Consider the following 22,525-nt stretch of genomic DNA (forward strand, 5'->3'; position numbering starts at 1 on the left):
TGAATAATTATGTAGTACTGTAGGCTATTTATATCAGTAGTTAGCACTGCCACAAAACCCAAAAAACAAATAGCAAAAAATAAAACAAAAACAGAGAGAAGCACACATGTAGTAATGAATGACAGCCTAATGAAAAGTGTTGTGGATTGAATTTGCCAGTTCCAATATTGATGTGGATGAGCAGTCATAATAATTCACAAGCACGTTTTGACGTTCGCGTTTTGTCGCTTCTACCTTTTTCTCGACCTTTGCTATGTTGACGTGTATTGTTTTTGATATGATGGTCAGAAATAAAAACAACTGAACTGAAAATAATAATAGGATGGAGAAAGAAAACCACTGACACAGGCAGAGGTGGGCATTTGCTATTTTAAGTGTACCCACCATCTCTACTCGGGCTACAGTAGCGCAAGCTACTCGCTACCAATCGATAAAAGTAGCACACTTCTTGCTATCACTACTCGGGCATGCGCTACTGGCTACTGCTGCTTCTCATACTACGTTTCTTTCAACTTAAACTGACACAGGAAGCACTTTATGACGTCAAAAATGACTTTGAAAACAAATGATATCATTATTTTACACTGCCATTTCAACGTCGTTATAGAAAACACGTTCAAGATGACATTTTTATTGTCACACATTTTTCAAAAACACAATCATTTCAAAATGTAAGTTGCTGACTGGCTGAGTCCTGCCTGCTTTGGCTTCAGCACGTCTTTTTCAATGAAGAAAATCTCTCTACCGCAGCCCTGGAAGGAATGGGGATTGAGGGTGTTGTACCTAAGTTGCATTTTTCTTTCACTGATTCTTAACAACTCAGTAAAGCTGTATCTAATAGCATCATCTCAACGCTCTTGTGCTAACTTTTATGGTTCACGATCACGCATAATGCCTGTGTGCGAGATTTCATAGGAATTGAAACTGCGTGAAAATTAAGATTTAACACAGCATAAAACAGGGATATGAAAGTGCTTTCTTTGCAATGTTGCTTTAAATTGAAAGTGGCTTAATTGATAAGTGCTTTTTGCTGCTTTCCAGCTGTTTTTCAGCTTATTTTTGTTGAACTTGCTCTAACTGCTAAATCTGGCAACACTCATTTGGTCACTTTTGGTATGTCTATCAGCGCTTCCACTTTGGTGGTAATTACCACAATTGTGGAATTTTCATCGTGCTTGTGGTAAAAATGTGGTAATGAAAACTTTGTGGTAAAAATGTGGTAATATGGAAATTTTGTGTGGAAATGTTGCCAAAATGTGGAAATTATAAATTTTGAAAATTTGACATAAAATACTATCAATAAATAAGAGCATTTAAACTGTTGTCTTCCGAAATCGAGTAGATAATGCAAAAAACTACTTATAACAGCATGCGACTAGCATGTTCCGCTGTTTTCGGTTTGATTTTGGAATGCGTCCTGACTTTTGGCTTTGAACGTAGGCCGTAGGGTGACCATGTGATCATATTCATAGTCAAGATGTCTTTCAGATTCTAGCTGCGGTGTCAAGTACAGTACTTTGCTTTCTTATTTCGAACGTTTTAATAACTGTTAATAAACTGAGTACCGTAGTTGTTTTAGACTTTAGTTTACACTATACCGTATAACGTAAATATAGCCAAATAATAGCGTTGCCAGATAAGGAATTCTGTCCTAATCTGAGAAAAGTATAAAGCTGTTGAAAACAAAAACTTGCATTTTGGAATTTGTTTTTAGTTCTGGGTCAAGATCAAAACCCTAACTTTATGACTAAGTCTAACCCTTACCTTAACCCTTACTAACTTTAATCCTAACTCTGGCAATACCTGATTGTAACTATGGCAACAAGTGGGTAAAAATAGCCACTTTGTTAATGTAAAAGTAAGTCGAAATACGGTTAAAATAGCGTAGAAAATCACAGTAATAAATGTGGTAATCTGAGGACAAATGTGGTAATACAAGTGGTAATTTAGCTTTGTAAAAGTGGAAGCACTGATGTCTATTGCAGCGCTTCCACTTTGGTGGAAATTACCACAATTGTGGAAATTTCATCATGCTTGTGGTAAAAATGTGGTAATGAAAAATTTGTGTTAATTTAGTAGTAATATGGAAATTTTGTATGAAAATATTGCCAAAATGTGGAAATTATAAATTTTGAAAATTTGGCATAAAATAGTATCAATAAATAAGAGCATTAAACTGTTGTCTTCCGAAATCGAACAGATATGCAAAAAACTACTTAGCCTATACCGCAATAGCATGCTGTTTTTCAGTTTGATTTTGGATTGCGTCCTGACTTTTGACTTTGAACGTAGGGTGACCATGTGATCCTACGGTACTGTAGTCAAGATGTCTTTCAGATTCTAGCTACGATGTCAAATACAGTAGCCTACTAATACAGTAGCCTACTACTATACAGTATTCCTAAGTGTAACCCTTACCTTAACCCTTCCTAACTTTAATTCTAACTCTGGCAACACCTGATTGTAACCATGGCAACATGTGGGTAAAAATAGCCACTTCGTTAATGTAAAAGTAAGTCAAAATACGGTTGAAATCGGTAAGAAAGTCACAGTAAAAAATGTGGTAATTTGAGGCAAATGTGGTAATACAGGTGGTAATCTAGCTTTGTAAAAGTGGAAGCACTGGTCTATTGTCTATGTCTACTGTCTAGCAGTATCTAAGTTCTAGACTAGACTAGAGCAGGGTTACTTAACTAATCTTAACAAAGGTCCAGTTTGACAAGTTGAATATTTTTTAGAGGTCCGGTGATAAGTTATTTCACATGCAACCACGAAAGTTAAACTATCTATACCAAACCACTTTCCTATGGAAAATGTAACTCGACTTGGATTTCTGAGAAAGTGTTGGGGAGTCTGGGAGTTGAAGCCCCCCAGCAACTAAGATAATCACAGTAAACGTGGCAATGAGGTTATTCTTCCAAAAGCTCATGGTCCACCATCAACACCTAGAAGGTCCGGATTCGGACCACTGTCCGTCAGTTGAATAGCCCTGTTCTAGAGTCAAGAGTAGATCGTTCCCAAACTTTTCCGGCACTACTAAATAGCGGAAAATTTCCCGACATAAAATGGCGCATTGTTTGCAGAAATGAAGCATTAATGGTGTTGTAGAAAAGGTGGAAATCCAGTCTTGGCGTCTATATTGTACCGTACAAACGTACAACACAGCAATAGCCATGTTGAAAAAAACTAAACATTGATTTGTGGTTTTGTAGATGTTCGTTAAATACAACACTCCTATTCCTACCAGTGCTGCAGTAGAGAGACTTTTCTCTGTTGGAAAAGATGTGCTTAAGCGAAAGCAGGCATGACTTAGTGACTCTCATTTTGAAATGCTCGTGTTTTTAAAAGATGCGCATTGCGCAAAAAAATTTCCCTTAGAATGTGTTTTCTATAACGACGTTAAAATGACAGCGTAAACGTATGATAGCATTCGTTTTCAAGGTCATTTTTGCGTCACTAGGGACTTGAGTGTTTTCTAGTGTCATTTTAGACAAAAGTAGCGGTAGCGCGCGCTCCGCCGCGCTACTTTGGTTCGAGTAGCTGGTAGCACATTACTTTTGTAAATTGGTAGTGGTAGCACGCGCTATTTTGGCCCAAGTAGCGGGTAGCGCGCTATACTTTAAAAGTAGCGGGTGCCCACCTCTGGGTAGCAATACTAACATTTTGCAGAAACTAGTCACTAGTATGAACTATGGAGTAACTTCATTGATTGAAATATATTTGGGGTATCATAAGTTTTAAGCCACCATAGTTTGAGACAGCCTTTTTTCATGCTGTGACAACGTGGAAAGCTAGAAACCTGAAAAACCAATATTTATCATACCGTATTTTACGAACCATAAAGCGCAATTTAAATCTTTTTTTTTCCTCATAAATTGATCGCGCGCCTTATAAGCCGATGCGCCTAATGTATGCACCAAGTAGTGCTTTATTGCCTCAGTCCTGGAAATTAGCGGCGGCTCACGGCAGTTGCTGTGTTAAATGCCGCCGCAAACGTCATAATGGCCAATTGGCCATTCTGCTACGGCAATAAAAATGCCATCGCAAAATGAGCATTTAATTCGGACAAAAATTGTTCAAAATTTCTTTCTGTTTGATTTACTCGCAGCGTGAGTTTAATCAGCAGAAACATCGCACCAAGAAATCACCTCGGACTATTTTACTGGCTGTGAACACTAACACAGTCTTCAAAATTAGCATATTTTTACTTTGCAAAAACGTTGACGAGGCTAAATGGCAAAAGTTGAAATTGCCTCGGCATTCGGCAATTGCTGTGAACATTTATTACAAAAAAATTGTACCAAAATATGCAAAACAAGAAGAGAAAAAAATGATCGAATAGTCTATCACGATCGCACTGTTTGATTTGTTGTAATGTAATAATACCAAAAATAGCAATAAAGCGATCAACGCGATACGCACGCTGTTACAATGATTCATGTTATAACTCATTGTGGGGAAAAGTAAGTTAATTTTGGGTTGATTCAACGTTTGAGTCAGCACAAATCGATTGAATTTTTCGGGCGAGTTATAACGCGTAACAACAATGCCCAATAAGATATTTACGTTTGTTTTACATTAATTCGACATCTAGCGACGTTAAATTATCATGAAATAACGTTAATTGCTCAATCAGGTACCGATATCAAATCAATAGCTCTCTGCTTGCCTTGATTTACGTATACAGTACACTTACATAATTTCGGCACAATTAGGATACTGTGAGCAACACAAAGTCTGTTGGATAAAGAACTAGTCAGAATCGGAATTATCGGAGGATGAGGTTGTCGCGTCGTCACTGGAATACTTGAAGACGCAAAACTGCGCGTTCATGAACGCGCGATGCCATATGACCAGAAGCATTACTTTTCTTTACTGTCGAAGAACCATTTATCCAATTTTGTACCACTTTTTATATTCACAACGACACCGGTCAAAAATAAGCATTCGATGAAAGAATAACTTTTGCGTAACAATTAAGCCAGTATTTACAAGGTTGCAAACTTTTTACAGTTCACAAGAGCATTGTCAGCGTATAAAATAGCGTGCATGATGCTCTGGGCTATCGCGGTGTGACACACGATGAAGAAGAAGCGCATAAAATTTCGTTTGATTAAAGCATACGGCAATTGCCGCCGCAACCCAAGGTTTGTTGATTTGGCGACGGCAATGTTTTTGTCATTGTAGATGGAAGCTAATTTCGAGGGCTGTTGCCTACACTCAAAACCAGTACCGATACTATTATGATATAAATAAACCACCGTCTTACACAATAAACTACGGTAAAAGCAACTAGCAAGTTCTGTGATATTCACTAGGCCCATTTTTTCTTTTACTTGTTGTACTATTGAGACTTGCTTACGTTTATTACGCAACAAGTAAACTGTGATACTCACTAGCTTTATACGGTAACCCATACTCCTTTAAATACGTTGCGTTCTATAATCCGGTGCGCCTTATGTATGAACAAAAAACTAACCAAAGCAATTTATTGACAGTGCGCCTTATAATCGGGTGCGCTTTATGGTGACCCGTAAAATACAGTAAGCACTTGTTGGGAGACACTGCTTCAAAATTTTTTTAATGACACACCAATTTTATTTCAAAGGTTGATTGCCATATATATAGTTAAGCATAGTTTTGGATACAGCTTTGGTATTTCTCGTGTAAAATGAGTAAAAAGTGGAATCTTTTCAGAAAAAAGACAAACAAGACAGACAGTCATGGTACAACGCTTGCCAATGAAGAAATTCAATTTCAACCTGCAGTTCGGTCTGGGCAAAAGTCTCAGTGGTTGTTGAATAGTCAAAATGTTGTGGCAAGACCTCGTGATTCTTTTTCAAATGTTGATAATTCTTGTGATGGAAATATGAGGATTAGCTCAGCTACAAGAGCAGGAATACCTCATCAAGTTAACAGACAAAGTGAACTCATTCCTGATATATCTGTAATTGAAGATGAGACTCAAGCTAAATTAAAATTGCATAACAAACCTGGCAGTTTTGATTGTCATCACACCTCTCATCAACCGTCTAGGAATATTACTTTGGACCCAAATGCAAGTAGTGCATTTGATCCACATCCACTTGTTTCTGAAGCAAACATTCCTCGAATTTCTCCAAGAGTGGCAAAAAAGTTGATAAAACCTGGTGGTGTAAATGCTCATCAACCAACTTTCTTATCACCATCAAACAAACCTATGGTAAGAGTTTCAACATTTAAAAAAAAAATCAGCATTTTTAAGCATTTTACCTGACCAGTGACCAGATATTGTCAAGAAGGGCCAATGCTCATCGAATGTTTATCGAGAGAGTGGTAGCATGTAGATTGATTATATATTGTACCGATGGAACTGGCTCCAGCCAGGACATTTTTTTCTACTGCAGGCCGGAAGTGGTCGTAGCTTCAATCTGTGTGCTGGTGATGCGTGTTGCATTGTGCAAGTGTACTTCAATTTTCACTAAAAAGTCTCACCAGCTTGTTCCTGCTCATTCTAAAGCTACCAACCATTGGAGACAATTATGATATTAATTAGAGATGTACCGATACCAATATTTTGGCCGATACCGATCCCGATACCGATATCATTTTTTTAGGCCGATACTGATACCGATATTTTGGCCGATATTTTGGTGTTACAAAAAGAAGCAATTTTGGTATTTGCAAGATATTATATCAAATGCTAAGATTTACCTTACTTGCATAAAACTATTAAAACAAGCTTTCAATTGGCATAATTTATTAAAGATTCAAGAATCCAATCTCAACTGCATTGTTGTGTCATAATAGTAGGTTTTAGTAATGAAAGGCCACCATAATTGAGGATTGGGGTATAAGGGAAGAAACATTAGCCTACATCATAATTGGGGTTTCTGAAAAAAAAGTGTTTGCACAAACTCTCCAAATAGGCTATCATAATTAATAATAAGATGTAAAATGTAAACCACGTGATTTGTGTAGTCGTACAAAAACTATTCGACAAGTAATGGGCAACCTAAGGGCGCTTGTTGTTTGGTTGAAAAGCTTTTGCCAGGCCAAGACTACCCAGGTAGCAAAAACGCACAATTCTGCATCGCTCCCAGCCTCCCACCCCGCCAAACGCTCAAAAAACTCATGCAACTCAGCTGCCCCCAGCAAGCCGGCTCCACCAGTCGGCGATTCAACTTCCACCCTAACTCACCAAGCCCAAACAATGTCATGGCAGAATAAGTAGGCCCAAAAAGAAAGCAATGGGACCACGAATCCTCACCAAACCAATCAAAATGGCCCCGTTGCGCCCAAGATGACAACCTCATTGCGAAGAAAGGAGCATCCCCCCGGCCACCAGCACAAGGCTGAGCACTCACCAGCTCAGCGAGCTGCCGCGACCCGCCAGCCATGACGGTGTAGCTTCCACACTAGCCATTTCAATTCTTGTCGATGTCAATTCTTGCTACAAAACGGCTGCCGAGAAACATATAGTTGATCGGATGGTCTAAATGGCTAGCGTGGAAGCTACATCGTTATGACCAGCGAATCGCAACAGCCCGCCGCACCAGTGAGCGCCCAGCCCCGTGCCGACAACAGGAAAGGACACTGAAACAAAACGTTTTGTTTGAGTGAAAGAATCACTGTAAGCAAACAATGCCTGAAGTCATGGGAGTGTGAGGTATCAAAAATTTGAACCTCAGGTTGTTATTTTTCTACTTTAATGTGACGTTAGTTACTACTTTAAAAATCTATATCTTTGCTTCTGCAGAAAATCCGCAGCAAACGCCTTTTTTATACATGTTTAGTATCGGCCACAGTATCGGCCAAATTTTGCCGATACCGATGCCGATACCGATATATCGGTACATCTCTAATATTAATTTGACCAACCGCAGCAATTTGTGTTTTAGTAACCTGTGATCAACCGGTCAAACATTATCAAAGTTAAAATCTAATCTGAATTTTACCACTTTTTACCAAAAGAACCCTTTTAAAGTATCCTACACTAAATATTGCCCTAAATCTTCTTTTAAGAGTGCTTGGTTAGAGTGGTTACTGGTTGGCTTTAGGTTGTAACCAGAGTTACAATTTCCTAGCCAAAATATCTGGCCTCTAGCCAAATGTTTCGTCTGTGCATCACTATATACATAGCAACTTGCATATTAAGCTGTTTTAACTTTTTCAATGTGAAAATTGTCTTTAACTTTCTTTGTCTTTCTAACATACGCTACACTTGCAAACCTTATGTGTTATAATTAAATCAGTCATACAGGTTGCAATGTAGCATTGCACTACATTCCACACTGTTGAGAAATAGATGTTGATGTACTTGGATCTAGTAAACCTTAGTAAATGTAATGTATTGTATATAGTTCATTAAGCAATTTAAACATGGATGCTTTTAGGGTGTATCCATCTGTGATGAATATACTGAACCATTTGATGCAATTCATTCAAGAGAAAGCAGATGCTTGGCTACAGATGGATATGTGGAACCTTATCAGCCTGACCAAACGCATGCTAGTAAGTTAAATAATTTCCACATCCTTTCATATGTAATGCAGTTGCAGTCTTATAAGTTATACTAACATGACCCATTTCTGTCAGTTATCTTTTGTGAAAAAGGGGAAGCTGCGAAAGACTGTGTCCACATTGTGTTGTGCACCTGTTAGTCACAGGGTTACCAGATGTAAATTTGGCAAGGGGCCAACTGCACGTTCAAAAAGGGCCAAAAAAGAGCCAACTTCTCAAACAAGGGGCCAAAAATAGGGCCAACTCAATTTTCAAGTACTAAGAAGCAATTTCACTGAATTAGCAACACATTCTTAGCAATATAGCCACATATTTTACCTGTAAACAAAATAATTAAAGCAATACCTTGGTAAATAGTTACTGTGTACACAAAAATAAGGAAAATCGACAAACATTATTGTTTGAAATAGGAATCAATCACCAAGTTTAACGTTATTTCCAGAAGTAGCACAAACATTGCAGCACTGAAACATAACATACCATACAACATGTAAGATCATGCTTCTGGAGATACACAACAGTAACAAATAAACAATTTACAAAAAGGTATGCAGAGAATGTGATCCAAATAAATTCCACCAAGCAAGTTATCTAACCGTTAAATAAACATTTCTTCATTCAATTCACCATCATCCTCCCATTCGAGTTCACAGCATGCATACACAATGTCTGTGGTAAGTTTTTTCCCAATTACCGTACTATTGTATTTCCTACCGCTCTCATATCCTGCTTTCTACTTCTTTGGCATCCTAGTCTTCCTGGATCAAGTCCAACAAACACAATAATAATAACACTTTGAAAACGGCCAAACAAGGTCCAAAAAAAAAACTAAAGGGCTAAACTAAAATTTAAAGAACCAACTGGTTTTCAAAAAGGGCCAATAAGCCAACCCAAAATTGGAGAGCTAACTGGCTTTCAAAAGGCCAAATTTCTGAAATTGGCCCCAAAAAAGCCAACCTGACAATCCTTCAACTCACTAGAAAAAGGTCATGCTGATGTCAGACTCGGTCAGAGCCGCGTATGAAAAGAAAACAGCATGAAAAATCAGAAAGTCAAGAGTTGCCAAAACAATACGTTTTAATTTCCATATTGCTGAAGCTTTACAGAAAAATCTAGGAAATAGTTCTCAGCCTGCTCGAAAAGAGCCAATGGGCCAACCAAAAATTTGGGGGCCAAACAGTTTCAAAAAGAGCCAGATTTCTGAAAGTTGGCCCCAAACAGGCCAACCTGGCAACCCTGGTTAGTCATAACAAGACAATGTAGGTTGTGTCATGTTTGAACTGACTTCAAGTGAAGACTGATAAACACAAATGATTGCATACCTAAAAGGTTGCATTTTAAAGCAAAATGTCAGATTCGTAAAGTTACGTTTTGATGTAATTATATATATACAACATTGTTATAATAACAATGTTACGTTTTGATGTTCTATAACATCGTTATAATAACAATGTTACACTAGCAAAAATATTTTTTGTTATTGTCTGTGCAGTATGACAAACTAGATGTAAACTCACATACAAAAACACAGCATTTCAAATGATTCAAGTTAATGTATGAGACTCAGGTGGCACATGTATGAAATAAATTTTGTTGCAGGTGAAACACAAAGTGCAACACATCACGTGAAGAATGAGCTTTATGATGATCCTTGGGATAAAACCGCAGTTTCATCGCGTAAGTAAATGCTTTTTATTGTTTAAAGAAGTATTTTTGATTTAATTGCAATTTAATCTAACTCGTACATATAAATATTTTATGTGTAGTGTTTTGGAGATTAAGTTGAATTTAATTGAAGGCTAATTAATCAAATTGTTTAATTCAGTGTGAAATTGTTGTCGTCTTACTAAAATTGTTGTGTCAATGTGTCATCCTGCGACTGCCAAGCTGCAGTATATTCAGCAAAGTTTTATCACCAGTAGTATCTAAATAAAAGAATGCAGAAAGAATTTCTATGTTGTGTTTTAACAGTAATGACATAATAGACTAACGCAGTGAAGCCTATTCTCTTGTGCGCGCCACTCGCGACCAAGGAAGAATGGTAGTTTTATGAACTGCAGAAGTGCAGATAAGATTCATTGTGGTCATTTATAAAACTGAGTATCTCTTCGAACTGCTTATAAATGAACTTTTTAAAGTTTTTGCCACCGGTCGCAACTGGGTTAACAGGACAACGGGTAGTTACAGAACCACATTCATGACTTTTTATCAACATATCTCATTGTAGTAAATTAAGCGAAATTTAATCACCCCCAACTCGTCAAAATTTCTATGTTCTTTAGATTTATTTTGATGTCACCCCTCACTATGGATAATTATTAAGTCTTTAATTGGCTGCGTGTTAAATACCAGAGCAGCCAATGCATTTTATCAATCATTTGTGTATAAATAACCATACACCAGAGCATGTTGTTGTCAACGGTTTGAGTTTACTTGAACTGTTTAAATGCAGGTGTTTACCCAGAATATGAGGAACCATGGGATAACGCCCAGACTGGGTCTGGTGTTTATTGTCCTCAAAATAAGAAAAACGTCATCAACAGACACGAAGAATCATCTCTGGGGTATACGGCATGCGGAGGATCCCACTCCGGAGATTCATCTTTGGCGAGTCTGGCGAAGCAGAGGATGGTTAGAATTGATAGCAGCCCAAAGCCATCTCTGCATGACTCGCCCAAACTTGACAAGAGACTCATCAGACCGAACGAGTTTGAGTCGTCTAGTGCAATTACTGAACCCACAGCGCAGCCCCATCACTTTTCTGAAAGTGGTACACAGTATAAACCAATTGATCATAGGTTGATTAAAGCCGAACCATCTGTTGGTGAAATCCAGAGAAGTTCTAGGAGCAGCAGCAGAACCAACAGTCCAATGGAGAACAATCGTGAATCCCCAAACCACTCTCCTGTTAACACATTGATCGCAAATAAAGTGGGGAGTCACTTAAGCAACGACGCATCACGAAGAACCTCATCGCCTTTGGTCCAGCCAATGAATGTGTCACATTATTTATTGAACAAAGCTAAAAGTCGTTCTCTTGACATAAGAAACCGCCAACCCTGTGTTCGAGGGGCAAGCGGATCTTTCATTCCTAAAAGTGCATCAGATAATCAGTTATCGCACTCTACGGCACGCAACAACGTGTCATACAAAGGCAGTCCTGTTCTTGATGGGGTATGTGAGTATGATGAACCTTGGGACAGTGAAAGCCACATGCAAGAGAACGCACCGACACGTCATCGCCATGTTGCGCATTCTCGTTCAAGGTCTTATGAGCTCGGCCACTCTTCAGCCAACATGTATGCAAAGCATGGAAAGTCACAATCTTTTGACAAGCCTGATCCACGGTTTGTGAAGCATGTGGAATATGAGCAGCCTTGGGATCAACATGAGCCTCTTCCTCAAACACACGGTGAGAAAATGTGGAAATTTCTAAAGTTGAATTCTAAGTGGAAAGCATTGACTGAACAAGCTAAAAACAGAAAATTTCTGACAATAGTTTTGGACAGAAGCATTGTTATTAGGCTTAAAATGTATAACTACCAAGCACCCAATAAAGTAGCCAACAGTTTACTCGGAATAGCGTCCAAATTGCCCTGCGCCACGTGCATGCCCTGCTCCTACAAGTGGTGCTCCGTTAACTTAAGCTGATTTAATTTCAGTCGAGTCGATGCACAAATTTCAACAACGAAAATTAGAACTTCACCCATCTGAAGCTATTAGCCATCGAGATTTTAATCCGTTAGTGCCATTAGAAAAACAAAGGTAAGTTATGTTTGTGTGGCATGTCGATATCTTCATATGTGTATTGCGTAACATATTTCATATCGAACTGAACGGCTTGAACTATCTTTTTTTGATAAAATATAGAAATCACTTATTTTATGTTGTATGCTGCGGTGGCATGTTGTTTATTTTCACGCGAAAATAATCACGTGTGTTTATGAACATTTTATTGCTGAGTCGCCTGGCGCTGCACCGTTTCTACTAAGTTATCAGTTCACTAGTCCATACAAGAATTAAAATGCGACAAGCGAAGTACTGGTTAGCGAGAGCTTTATCGGAAGACATTCGTGCGTGATTGTGAGATGTTACACTTTACTGCAGCAACTGCACTAAATAACTGCAAAACCACATTCATTAACGGTACATTTTTAGTTGGTTTCATGGCTGCATAACCAGAGATGAAGCGAACAGGAGACTAGAAAACGAAGCGGAAGAAAGTTATCTTGTGCGGAACAGTGAAAGTGTCCGGAACAATTTCAGCCTTTCCCTTCGGTGAGTTTTCTCGTTTTCAATAAAAATTGTTGGTCAGTGGCAGATTTGTATGGAGGTTTAAAGTCAAGATTAACCTTGGAGTCAGGACACACTACAGAGATCACGGAATAACCTTTACATTACTATGTTAAATTAGCAATACTGTTTATTACTCAATAAATAAACGCTTAATAGCATAGTGGACAATGTAAGTAAGTATCCCAAAGTCAAAATATCAGAATAGACGCCAGACCTTCTCACATAAGTTTTACTGGAACGTGAACTCAAGTTACAACATAAAAATGAAGACGTTTATCCGATTTTATAGCGAAAATTTCTTTCACTTTCTCTTAACTGCTCACGTTAGGGAAAGGGTCAGCAAGTGGTCAATATCGGAGGCCACACTGAGCGATTCCCTCAACGGAACCCCGATCGGATAGCAACGAATATTATTTTTGTTTCAGGAGTAAAAGCGAAACCATCCACATGGTCATCTCTCGGACTAGAGATGGTTTCTGGATCTTGGGAGAATTCAGTGCACCTTTCCACAGTATTCCTGAAATGGTTACCTTTTATGCAACTCATCACCTTAAAATAAACGATACTCAATATATCTCATTGAAATATCCTGTGCCAGAAGTTTACCTGTAGCATGTTATTTATTCGTTAAAATAGCGTAGGTGCTGAACATGTTTATCGGTGTTGCACATCATATGACTTGCTACTGACTGTAGCAATGTTCCTTTATAAGCTTCAGTCTTTCTCTCATCCTGGCAACTTTGTAGTAGATGATCTACTACCGTTACAGATTATGAAACATTTCAACTTTTTGATGGTGCTTTTTTACAACTGAATATTTTACCATACATATTTTAACTACAAAAACACAATATTATTCGTGAAAATGTGATTTGTTGCCAGATGTGCTCGCAGTTTGGATATCGTTCTATGGCGGATATTTCCTTGCTATATCTTTTTCAGTTAATGTGCATTGCATACAACTTCAAACCTTTTTGCATACAATTTTTTAATGTTACTCCATTGCAGCTGCGCGCCAAAGAAATATTGGACTTTCCACCATCTTGCCCATACCGCTTTCTGCACTAAACTGCCTGTAGTATTTGTTTTTTTTAAGTATTATGTACGATACCTTAGGGCAGGGGTCACCACACTACGCCCCGCGAACTGTTAAGGAAAAAAGTTTCCAAACTTTTTGTAAAAGACTGACGTTGCTGTTTATCATTAGGCCACCACAAATGGGGACAGCCTAAGCCAAATTTGAAAAGATGTAATGTTTTTTAAAGAGCACAATGCCCTGTAGTGTATCACAGCAGGGGATAACTTTTCCAGCAACCTTTCGATTTTCATTGCAACTTTGCTATTCCACCGCTGACTTTGTTATTTATTGTGCTCAATTCAAGTCAAATGGAGATTCTAAATAGTTGTATGTCTTTTCGCAATTTGCATCCCCCCGCAGCTGTTAATCTCGCAGCAATCCGGCCCTCAGAGAAAAAAGTTTGGTGACTCCTGCCTTAGGGTGTTCCGTTTTTTTCGATTTTGAAAAACATTGAGTCTGATGTGGTGGGGTTTTAGGTAAAGACTCCTCAACCAAAGCTTAGCTCATTATTACGTCATAAATGTAGGGCCACAGCACTTAGAATTTCGACAGTATTGTGAAAACTGTCTTATAAAACCTTTCTGTTAGTGTTAATGGTAACCTACCTAAGCAAACTGTCGGCTTGAAGCGGTGGACTGTCTCATTATCAGTATTAAGAGGCCTTGTTACGTTCACCACAGTTCACCAGCTTCATGTCTAATAATCAGAAATCGATTTTGCTATATTGTTATAGCATCATCAGTCTAACTACGTAAAATATGAAACATCCTAACACATGCGTGTGACAAAAGTTTGGTAGTACCGAGTAGTATTTCCTTTTATGGTTCTCAAGATCACAGAATACAGTATTGTAAAATTTCTGTGCTGCAATATTGGTAACCGAGGCCGCACTTATTGCAGAGTTTATTTATTGTACAAATATCCTGAAATAAACCAATTGAGATCCGTATTGATTCACAATAAAAAAAAAAGGTGACGTCAAGGCAGTTGAACGGCTTGTGATGTTTCAGTTTAGCATCATAATTCTATGAAGAGTTAAATTAAGTCTAAGTTTTCGACTTAACTTAGTGTAAAAACGTAAGATTCAAACTTCACCAAACACGGTAAATCAATGTAAAAAGAACGGATTTTTCTGGCTGAGATAGAGATTTAACCTTTTCGAACCAACGCAATAGTCTGGACAAAATGCTTGTCCGTGATAAAAATCGTCTTGTACAGGCGAGAGCAGCCATTGTGAAAGACGAGGAGTAGTCTTCATCCTGTTCCGGCGTTGTATCGAAGGTGATGCAGCTCAGTCTTCATCCATTTCTACTTCTTGGGAATTACCGTTGTGTTCTAAAACATTGTTTGCATTCGTCAACTCACAAGATATCGTTATTAACTTATCACAGAGAAAACCAGAGTTTTGGGGCCCCGAGCTTTGCATTTTCAAAAGGAACCGGATCTGAACATAAAATGCAGGTGGAGCCAGTTGTTTGATAGACAGCTCCAGCAACAATTGATTTCATGAGATGCTATCGCTATTGGCTGATTTCAAATAATTTAAGAGCAACCCATCACAAAACTGATACTCGTTGTGCGTCTGCTATTTCATTAGACTTTAAATTTGGGTTGATTGATGATTACTGATCGAGGGCGACTATTAATGAAGTCGTATATTATTCGAGAAAATATGGCGCTGGAGCAGCGATATGAAAGAGCTCCGGAGCTGGAGCAGTTTCATTTTTATGCCGGCTCTAAAGCCCTGGAGAAAACAATACATGCCAAAGTAGCAGTGATCTAGAAAAAGGCAGAAGCTAGTGAACGAAGAGACGTGCACGAAACGGAGGTTGGACAGCAAGTTAAACAATTTGGCGCGGCCGCGAAACATTTAGAAAAAATTAAAATTGGGATGAAATGGAAAATTTTATTGTTGAGATCAGTAAAAACAATAGAGCTTCGGTTGAAAGTTGGTCTTCTTGTACTATAAATAGTAATACAGAAAGCCGAGTAACATAGCCAGATTTAACGTATTTATTTTCAAAATACAGAAAAACTTATTTAAAACAATTTTTTCGCGAACGTTTTCGACACCTCATAATGTCAATGTCAGGAATAGTAATTATAAGTTTATCCACGTCTGATATTAATATTAGCAACGCTGTGCTTAATACTCACTGTGCGAAGAGGCTGGTGTCGGTTTGTTCGGGATTTGTCCAGCTTGCAACATTCTTTTTAATTTTTCAACTTCCTCCAATGATGTTGCTTTAAGAATCGCGTCCTTAACAAACAAGCAATAGTTTAAAACTGACAGGCACAAAGCTTCAACTCAGTGCTGACATATAACAGTGAGTGACATGAACATCCCGGCTCTGTAAAAGGAAAAGCGACGAAACCAAGTAGTTAGGGTTGAACTCGCAAAATGCGTAGCACGCTTCATAAACAACTCTCCATCCAGCAGCATCTGGTGGAGTGGATATAATAATTTACAGTCAAACAACACGGCAACTACAAGCGAAAACTGTAAAGTTTAAACTGTTGCCCTCGGTGAACCGCCTACGTCATGGTCCAAACCTCTACAAGTATTCGGAAAAGCTTCCAAAGAGGCTTTTAATATACAAAAAACATTCCTACAATCAATCTTGATAGAACTTTTTACCCATTATTGTATAATGCGAAATGAGTGATCCACACTTCTTCAATAATACTGTTTCTGGTGAGTTTAAAAAAAAAAAGTTTTTCAATGTTAATTCGCTCTGCTTGGCTTTTTGCTTGGCATTGATCACTTTTTGTAGTATTAAGAGTATTTATTGTTGTATAAATTAAATCAAGTATAGTTACTACTCTCTAAACCCTTGACAGCCTGTTTCACCCTAAAAGGAGTATCATCAGAAGGCCCCCTATATTGGAAACAGGCTGTCAAGGGTTTAGTGACTAATAACTATATTTGATTTAATTTATATATATATAGACAACCAGACTTTGAAACAAATTCTCAAAAAGATCAGATTAAATTTTCTTACGTTTTCCGTTCTTTGCCTATATCTATATATATTACGTTTCCAAGTTGCGTTAATGCCACTTACTTTTATGGCTTCTCTGTCTGCCTTCGATGGTCCACCAATCTCTTCGGTTCCATTACTTGCGATTGGAGCTCCAGGTACGAACCTGAAAAGTGCAAAATAAACGTCACTCTTGCCCAATAGTACCTACTGTAAGCTTCACCTTGCTACAAAAATGCTCATACCAAACTTGAGTGTTTGAGAAAACCTGACCACAGTAATCCAACCAGTGGTTTGCGCTGGGAAAGTCAGAAGGAGGCTCGTTTACCATATTTTGAACGTTAAATATAAGCATAGATTAACTTAAGCTTATATTTTACTTGTCGGGGGGTGGGACTTCCTCTAGCCGGTTACCCGGTGCTTGCAGAAAGTGACCGTTTATAACAATTAGTGCATTCACAACGTTTGAGATTTGTACATCAGTTAACATAGAAAGTATATGTAGAGTATTACGAGTAGTCATAGTGCACAATGTAGTCGAATAATGGTTGTGAAAACACAATGCTTTCACAGTAGTTTCTGTTCTTTTCAGTTTAATTGGAAAGAAAATCAACTCACCAACCAGACTTTGAAAAAAATTCTCGAAAAAATCAAATTAAATTTTCTTACGTTTTCCGTTTTTTGCCTATATCTGTCATGAGTTGCTTTCCTTGCTTGGAACCAAACAGCTTCTTAGCGGCTTGTCTTTCCTGGATGCCACCGAACCAAGAAAATCAAAAACGAATGAAATTTTCATGCATACAAAGCCAGACATGACGCGACACATGGACATAGTTTTACCAAAAAGTGCTTTCATTTTTGCACAGTCTTCGATGCATTTGGCATTATTTTCTCATAAGTCATATCTTCCAGCAGATTAAAAGATTATTGTGTTAGATTTCAGTGTATCTGCCTTCGTATACATAAAAAAAAGTCATGTCAATTGAAGTGATATTATTTAAAAAATCGTTAAAAAAGGCAAATTTCAACCACTCTTCAAGTGAAAAGGTTTAAACTTTTAAAACTGAGATAAAGTGATCACACAATGCACAACTGAAAATCAAAACGCTTCAACCAAATTTTGTGAAACCCTATTTTACAGATATTTACTTAGGTCATGCCTTCTTCACTTCAGAAATATAAATCTTTTAAAATAGAATGTGCAAAACACTTTTATTTGTTACAACTGAATGTTTTTTTCTGACAAAACAAGCAGAGAAGGAAAATTACTTTTCATTTGAACAAATGCACTTAAAATTCGATGTGTAATACTTCCGCTATGCACATGAGTATGACACGCATAAACAATATCAAATTACCTTCATCTTCACTCTTCGAAAATCCAGAACTCGGACCTGTGGTATGCGATGGATAACGTAGAGGCGAAAGTGTTGCTTGTGAGCGACAGGGTTTCTCAAGAGACTTAGAAATTCAAGTTTTTTTAAGTTTGCCAAGACATCCAAGTCTGCTAATTCCTTTATTTCACAATTTGTCAAGTACAGTTCTTGTAGGTTTGGAATCGACTTGTGAATATCTTCTGAAATACGGCTAAAAAAACAGTATCAAAACACAAGAACACATATTAAAGAAATGTATGAAACCTTCAAGAACATTCTTTTGATCCATGTCGCTTCGGAAGTTGATCAGTCATGTTTAAAATCAAATTTTGAAAAAAGGTATTAAATTAGTAACATGAGTTTAAATCCACCAGTTAAAGTCTTTAATGTTAAACACATAAGCATAGATCTCTGATACTACGTATTGTTCACAACTTTTATAAGCAACCAATACATACCAAATTCGGTTGTTGTTAAAGTGCAAAGCTTTCAGTCGAAGCAACAATGGAAAGCCATCCATTTTCCTCAAATCATTATCCGAAAAGTCTATTGTATCAAACTGGTCTAATGTTGCACCCATGTTTTCTATGACAGGAATCTTGTAACCTGTGAAATCACAACAATGAAATTAGAATGCCATAATGGATTTTTGTTATTGTTAACATAAAATTAACAAGTTCTTTATTTTACGGTTAGATTATGTCTACCTACACTGTTTAAAAACATTGCATTAAAATTTTTCTTTAATCAAATAGCCTAGGAGATTAGATTCCCATTCAAGTCAAGGCCATCCACAATTTTCAGCAATTAGGAAGTTTGATTCGCGCTTAAGGCAACAGGCAGATGCATTACTGATGAGTGATGATCCCAAACAAAGGTGAAAATCAAGTATGGAAACTTCCATTTTTGTCCAATTGTGGCCTCACTGATTAGAAGATTTTAAGTAAAAGCACATAATGTACTTTAAAATATGCTATTAAGACTTTTAACTAAACTTTGAAAACTATTTTACTACGACAATCAACCTCCTGAAACCTAGGTTCTTCAGAAGTAAAGAAAGCCTGTGGCATTTGAAAATTTCACATCATGCTATTGTTTCACTGTTAATTACGTATTGTATGTACAATTTTTATAACATGGTTGAAAATATTTTTAAGTCATTCATAAATGTACAGAGTATTAGCTGTTAAATGTTATTTACATTATGTGGTACTGCCTCTCAGCTTTGAAAGTCTTTGTTTAAATTGTACGGTAACTACTCACAGCACACAAGCACACTTACCTCGTAAAAGCAATTCGCGATCTCGAACTGGGTTGATGTATTGAACAGCTTGCTCAATTAAATCTGGAGTTAACTTTACCATTTTTATTCCAGTTTGTGTTGTAATGCAGTAAAAGCTACAACTACAAAAATTTAAAATTCCAAACCAGTATTTATTGATGTATAATTTATTATGGATGCAACCTAGTTCGTACCCTGAACAGTTCGTACCCTCAGTTCGTATCCTGAAAAGATCGAGAAAAAAAATTAAAAAAAGCGGAAGTCGCTGATTGCAGTTTCCGCAAACATTTTAAAATTTTCCCCCTGAAAAGATCGAGAGAAAGATAGCACAAAGCCGAAGGCGCTGATTGCAGTTTCTGCTAACCCTTACCGTAACCCTCATGCTAACCCTCGCTGATCGCAGTTTTAGCGAACATTTTTCTGCACTTTCCGCTAACCCTAACTATAGACTAATCTTTGCTCTAACTCTAACCCTCGCTGATTGCAGTTTTCACAAACATTTTTCCGTAGTTTCCGCTAACGGCAGTTTCCGCTAACCCTTACCTTAGAGTAATCTATGCTCCAACCCTAATCCTCGCTGATCGCAGTTTCCGCAAACATTTTTCCGCATTTTCCGCTAGCCTTTACCCTAACTCTAACCATAGACTAATCTATGCTCTAACCCTAACCCTCGCTGATTGCAGTGTCCGCAAACATTTTCTGCAGTTTCCGCTTACCCTAACTGTAACCATCGAGTAATCTATGCTCTCTAACCCTAATCCTCGCTGATCGGAGTTTCCGCAAACATTTTTCCGCATTTTCCGCTAGCCTTTACCCTAACTCTAACCATAGACTAATCTATGCTCTAACCCTAACCCTCGCTGATTGCAGTGTCCGCAAACATTTTCTGCAGTTTCCGCTTACCCTAACTCTAACCATCGAGTAATCTATGCTCTCTAACCCTAACCCTTGCTGATCGCAGTTTCTGCAAATATTTTTCCGCAGTTTCCGCTATCCCTAACCTTCAAGTTGTTTGCGGAAACTGCGATCAGCGACTTCGGCTTTGTGCTATTAAACTGCGATCAGCGACTTCCGCTTTTTTTAATTTTTTCTCTTGATCTTTTCAGGGTACAAACTGAGGGTACAAACTGTTCAGGGCCCGTACGAACTAGGTTGCACCCATTTATTATGATTAATGTAAAAAGTTTGTCAAACTTGTGATGTGACTGAACTGCTTTCTACAATCATTTAAACACTTATGATATTAAGAAGTACACCAAAATAAAATTAGCATACGTACACCATTTTCCATAGACCAAAAATCCTATGATACGTTTTTTTTTTGTTTTTTTTCATAACACGTCATTGTTTGTTTTTCTTTTTCATATCTTTTTCACTGTTTGATGTTTGTTTTTTATATCTTTATCCTGCATTGCGGGAAAGCGGACTTGAGCGCTATGCATCGGTGTACGCCTTCCGACGTACACCTGACCCACGTTGCAGCCGACGGCAATGTCTGTTTCCGGTTGTCTACTCTACTTATATATGACTTAAATTTGGTACTACTGGGTTTATTTTTTCGCTGAGACTTTTCGGTCATTTGTCCGAAATGACTTGAAAAAATTCGGTCATTTTTTATTCATTTCGGTCATTTTTAGTTGTATGTAGTCAATTGACTATATATTTTTTAGACATTTTGACCGAATTGACTATATTTTTTTCGGACATTTTGCTAAAAAATCGGTCAATGACCGATAAATGACCGAAAAAAAAACCCAGGTACTACCCATTACTCGAAATCGATCGGTAACTACATTGAGCTTATAACTAAAAGTTGAATTTTTATTCTTTCAATTAAGATATTCTGATTGTTGAGAATGAGAACTTTTTCTTTGAAGAATCATGTTCTCAATCTGATATAAACTATTTTTGTTTGAAACTAACATCATTAAAAATTGTCTTCAAACACTTGACAGCCAAAACTTCTTTCAAAATTTTCTTGCAAATTTTTTTTTAAAATAATGAATAAAAGTCACAGCCATGGGAGTACTGATAGAAGCGCACTCTAGGCTAAAACAGGGTTGCCAGACTGAAATTTGCAAAAAAGGCCAAACTCAACAAGAAAAAAGGCCAAATTGAGGCCAAATAGGTAGAAAAAAGGCCAAAAATAAGCCAAACTCAAACAAGATAAAATAAGCATTGTAATCAGGGTTGTCAGACTGTGAAAAGGTCTTAATGCCAAAATAATACAAGAAAATTCTGGTGGAAAATTTTCTTAGGAGGCAATGCAAAGTCTGAAAGGAATGGTCCAACAGGAAAGAGTCTTAGTGTCGAACAGAGCTGAACACTTTTCATAAGAACGTCAAATATGAAAGCAATCAATGTTAAAATGTCGTCAGCAAATAAAGCTAAATTCATGTCGTCATAATTAAATACCGTATTTCATGTTCATGTCGTCAAATTTATGTTGTCTTAATTCCTCAATCGTCGTAGGCTACTGCGTGATGTGCAATCTGATTATAGAAAGAGCTCAACACTTTGCTCTCCTGGGCCACATCGAAACGGGCTTTTGCCTGAGAATGGGTTTCTTTTATGTCCGGTTTTCTTTTTCTATCTATCTACAGACAGACAGGCTACTACATGGTTTACTATTCAGGCACGTTTTAAGCCTTTGAAGGTTTTGCCACCTTTTCCCGTTCATTAACGTGCTGGTAGGCCTATATCGACTATTGTAGTTACTGTACTTAGTAGTATCTTTTTCGTCCGGGATGCGTTAATGACGAAAAATAAATGAATGAATGATGTATGTATCATTTAAGTGAACATTACTACAGTAATTATTAAAAAGAGATTCTTTTGTAACAAGTCTATGATCTGAATACTGAAAAGTTTGGGTGTTCATCAGGACAATTATCGTTTCTAGCACTAGTTGCTACGTTCATCTGATGAAATTGAAAGTAAAATTAACAACAAACAAGATGGTTTATTGCTTCACTGACGTTTCGCGCACCATGACAATGCGCATCCTCAG

The 22,525-nt window shown here is 37.5% G+C and overlaps 2 protein-coding genes across 2 annotated transcripts; one reads left to right on the plus strand and one right to left on the minus strand.

Annotated features, from left to right (window-relative positions):
* The first annotated feature begins 5,671 nt into the window (after positions 1 to 5,671).
* LOC145779153 (uncharacterized) lies at positions 5,672 to 14,908 on the plus strand. Its single transcript, XM_082590728.1, has 7 exons — positions 5,672 to 6,202; positions 8,376 to 8,493; positions 10,102 to 10,179; positions 10,955 to 11,914; positions 12,165 to 12,267; positions 12,661 to 12,780; positions 13,224 to 14,908. Exons 1-7 carry the CDS (start codon positions 5,672 to 5,674, stop codon positions 13,408 to 13,410), a joined length of 2,097 nt encoding a protein of 698 aa, XP_082446854.1. The 3' UTR covers positions 13,411 to 14,908.
* On the minus strand, positions 14,763 to 19,735 carry LOC145779155 (U2 small nuclear ribonucleoprotein A'-like). Its single transcript, XM_082590731.1, has 7 exons — positions 19,516 to 19,735; positions 18,692 to 18,839; positions 18,216 to 18,444; positions 17,527 to 17,606; positions 16,942 to 17,023; positions 16,034 to 16,136; positions 14,763 to 15,211 (listed from the first exon to the last, which is right to left on the minus strand). The coding sequence occupies exons 1-7, from the start codon at positions 19,595 to 19,597 to the stop codon at positions 15,168 to 15,170; spliced, it is 768 nt and encodes a 255-aa protein (XP_082446857.1). The 5' UTR covers positions 19,598 to 19,735; the 3' UTR covers positions 14,763 to 15,167.
* Positions 19,736 to 22,525: the final 2,790 nt, after the last annotated feature.

The sequence above is a fragment of the Aplidium turbinatum genome, chromosome 10 (genome assembly GCF_918807975.1).
Source record: "Aplidium turbinatum chromosome 10, kaAplTurb1.1, whole genome shotgun sequence".
In the NCBI taxonomy this organism is placed as follows: Eukaryota; Metazoa; Chordata; class Ascidiacea; order Aplousobranchia; family Polyclinidae; genus Aplidium; species Aplidium turbinatum.

Bases quoted from the DNA above. Each gene is read 5' to 3' on its own strand.
- LOC145779153 (XM_082590728.1), top strand. From the start codon at position 5,672: ATGAGTAAAAAGTGGAATCTTTTCAGAAAAAAGACAAACAAGACAGAC. The intron at 8,494-10,101 runs GTAAGTTAAATA...ATTTTGTTGCAG, and splicing joins GCCTGACCAAACGCATGCTA to GTGAAACACAAAGTGCAACA. The intron at 10,180-10,954 runs GTAAGTAAATGC...GTTTAAATGCAG, and splicing joins TAAAACCGCAGTTTCATCGC to GTGTTTACCCAGAATATGAG.
- LOC145779155 (XM_082590731.1), bottom strand. From the start codon at position 19,597: ATGGTAAAGTTAACTCCAGATTTAATTGAGCAAGCTGTTCAATACATC. The intron at 18,840-19,515 runs GTAAGTGTGCTT...GTGATTTCACAG, and splicing joins TCGCGAATTGCTTTTACGAG to GTTACAAGATTCCTGTCATA. The intron at 16,137-16,941 runs GTAAGTGGCATT...TTGTTTGTTAAG, and splicing joins CAGACAGAGAAGCCATAAAA to GACGCGATTCTTAAAGCAAC.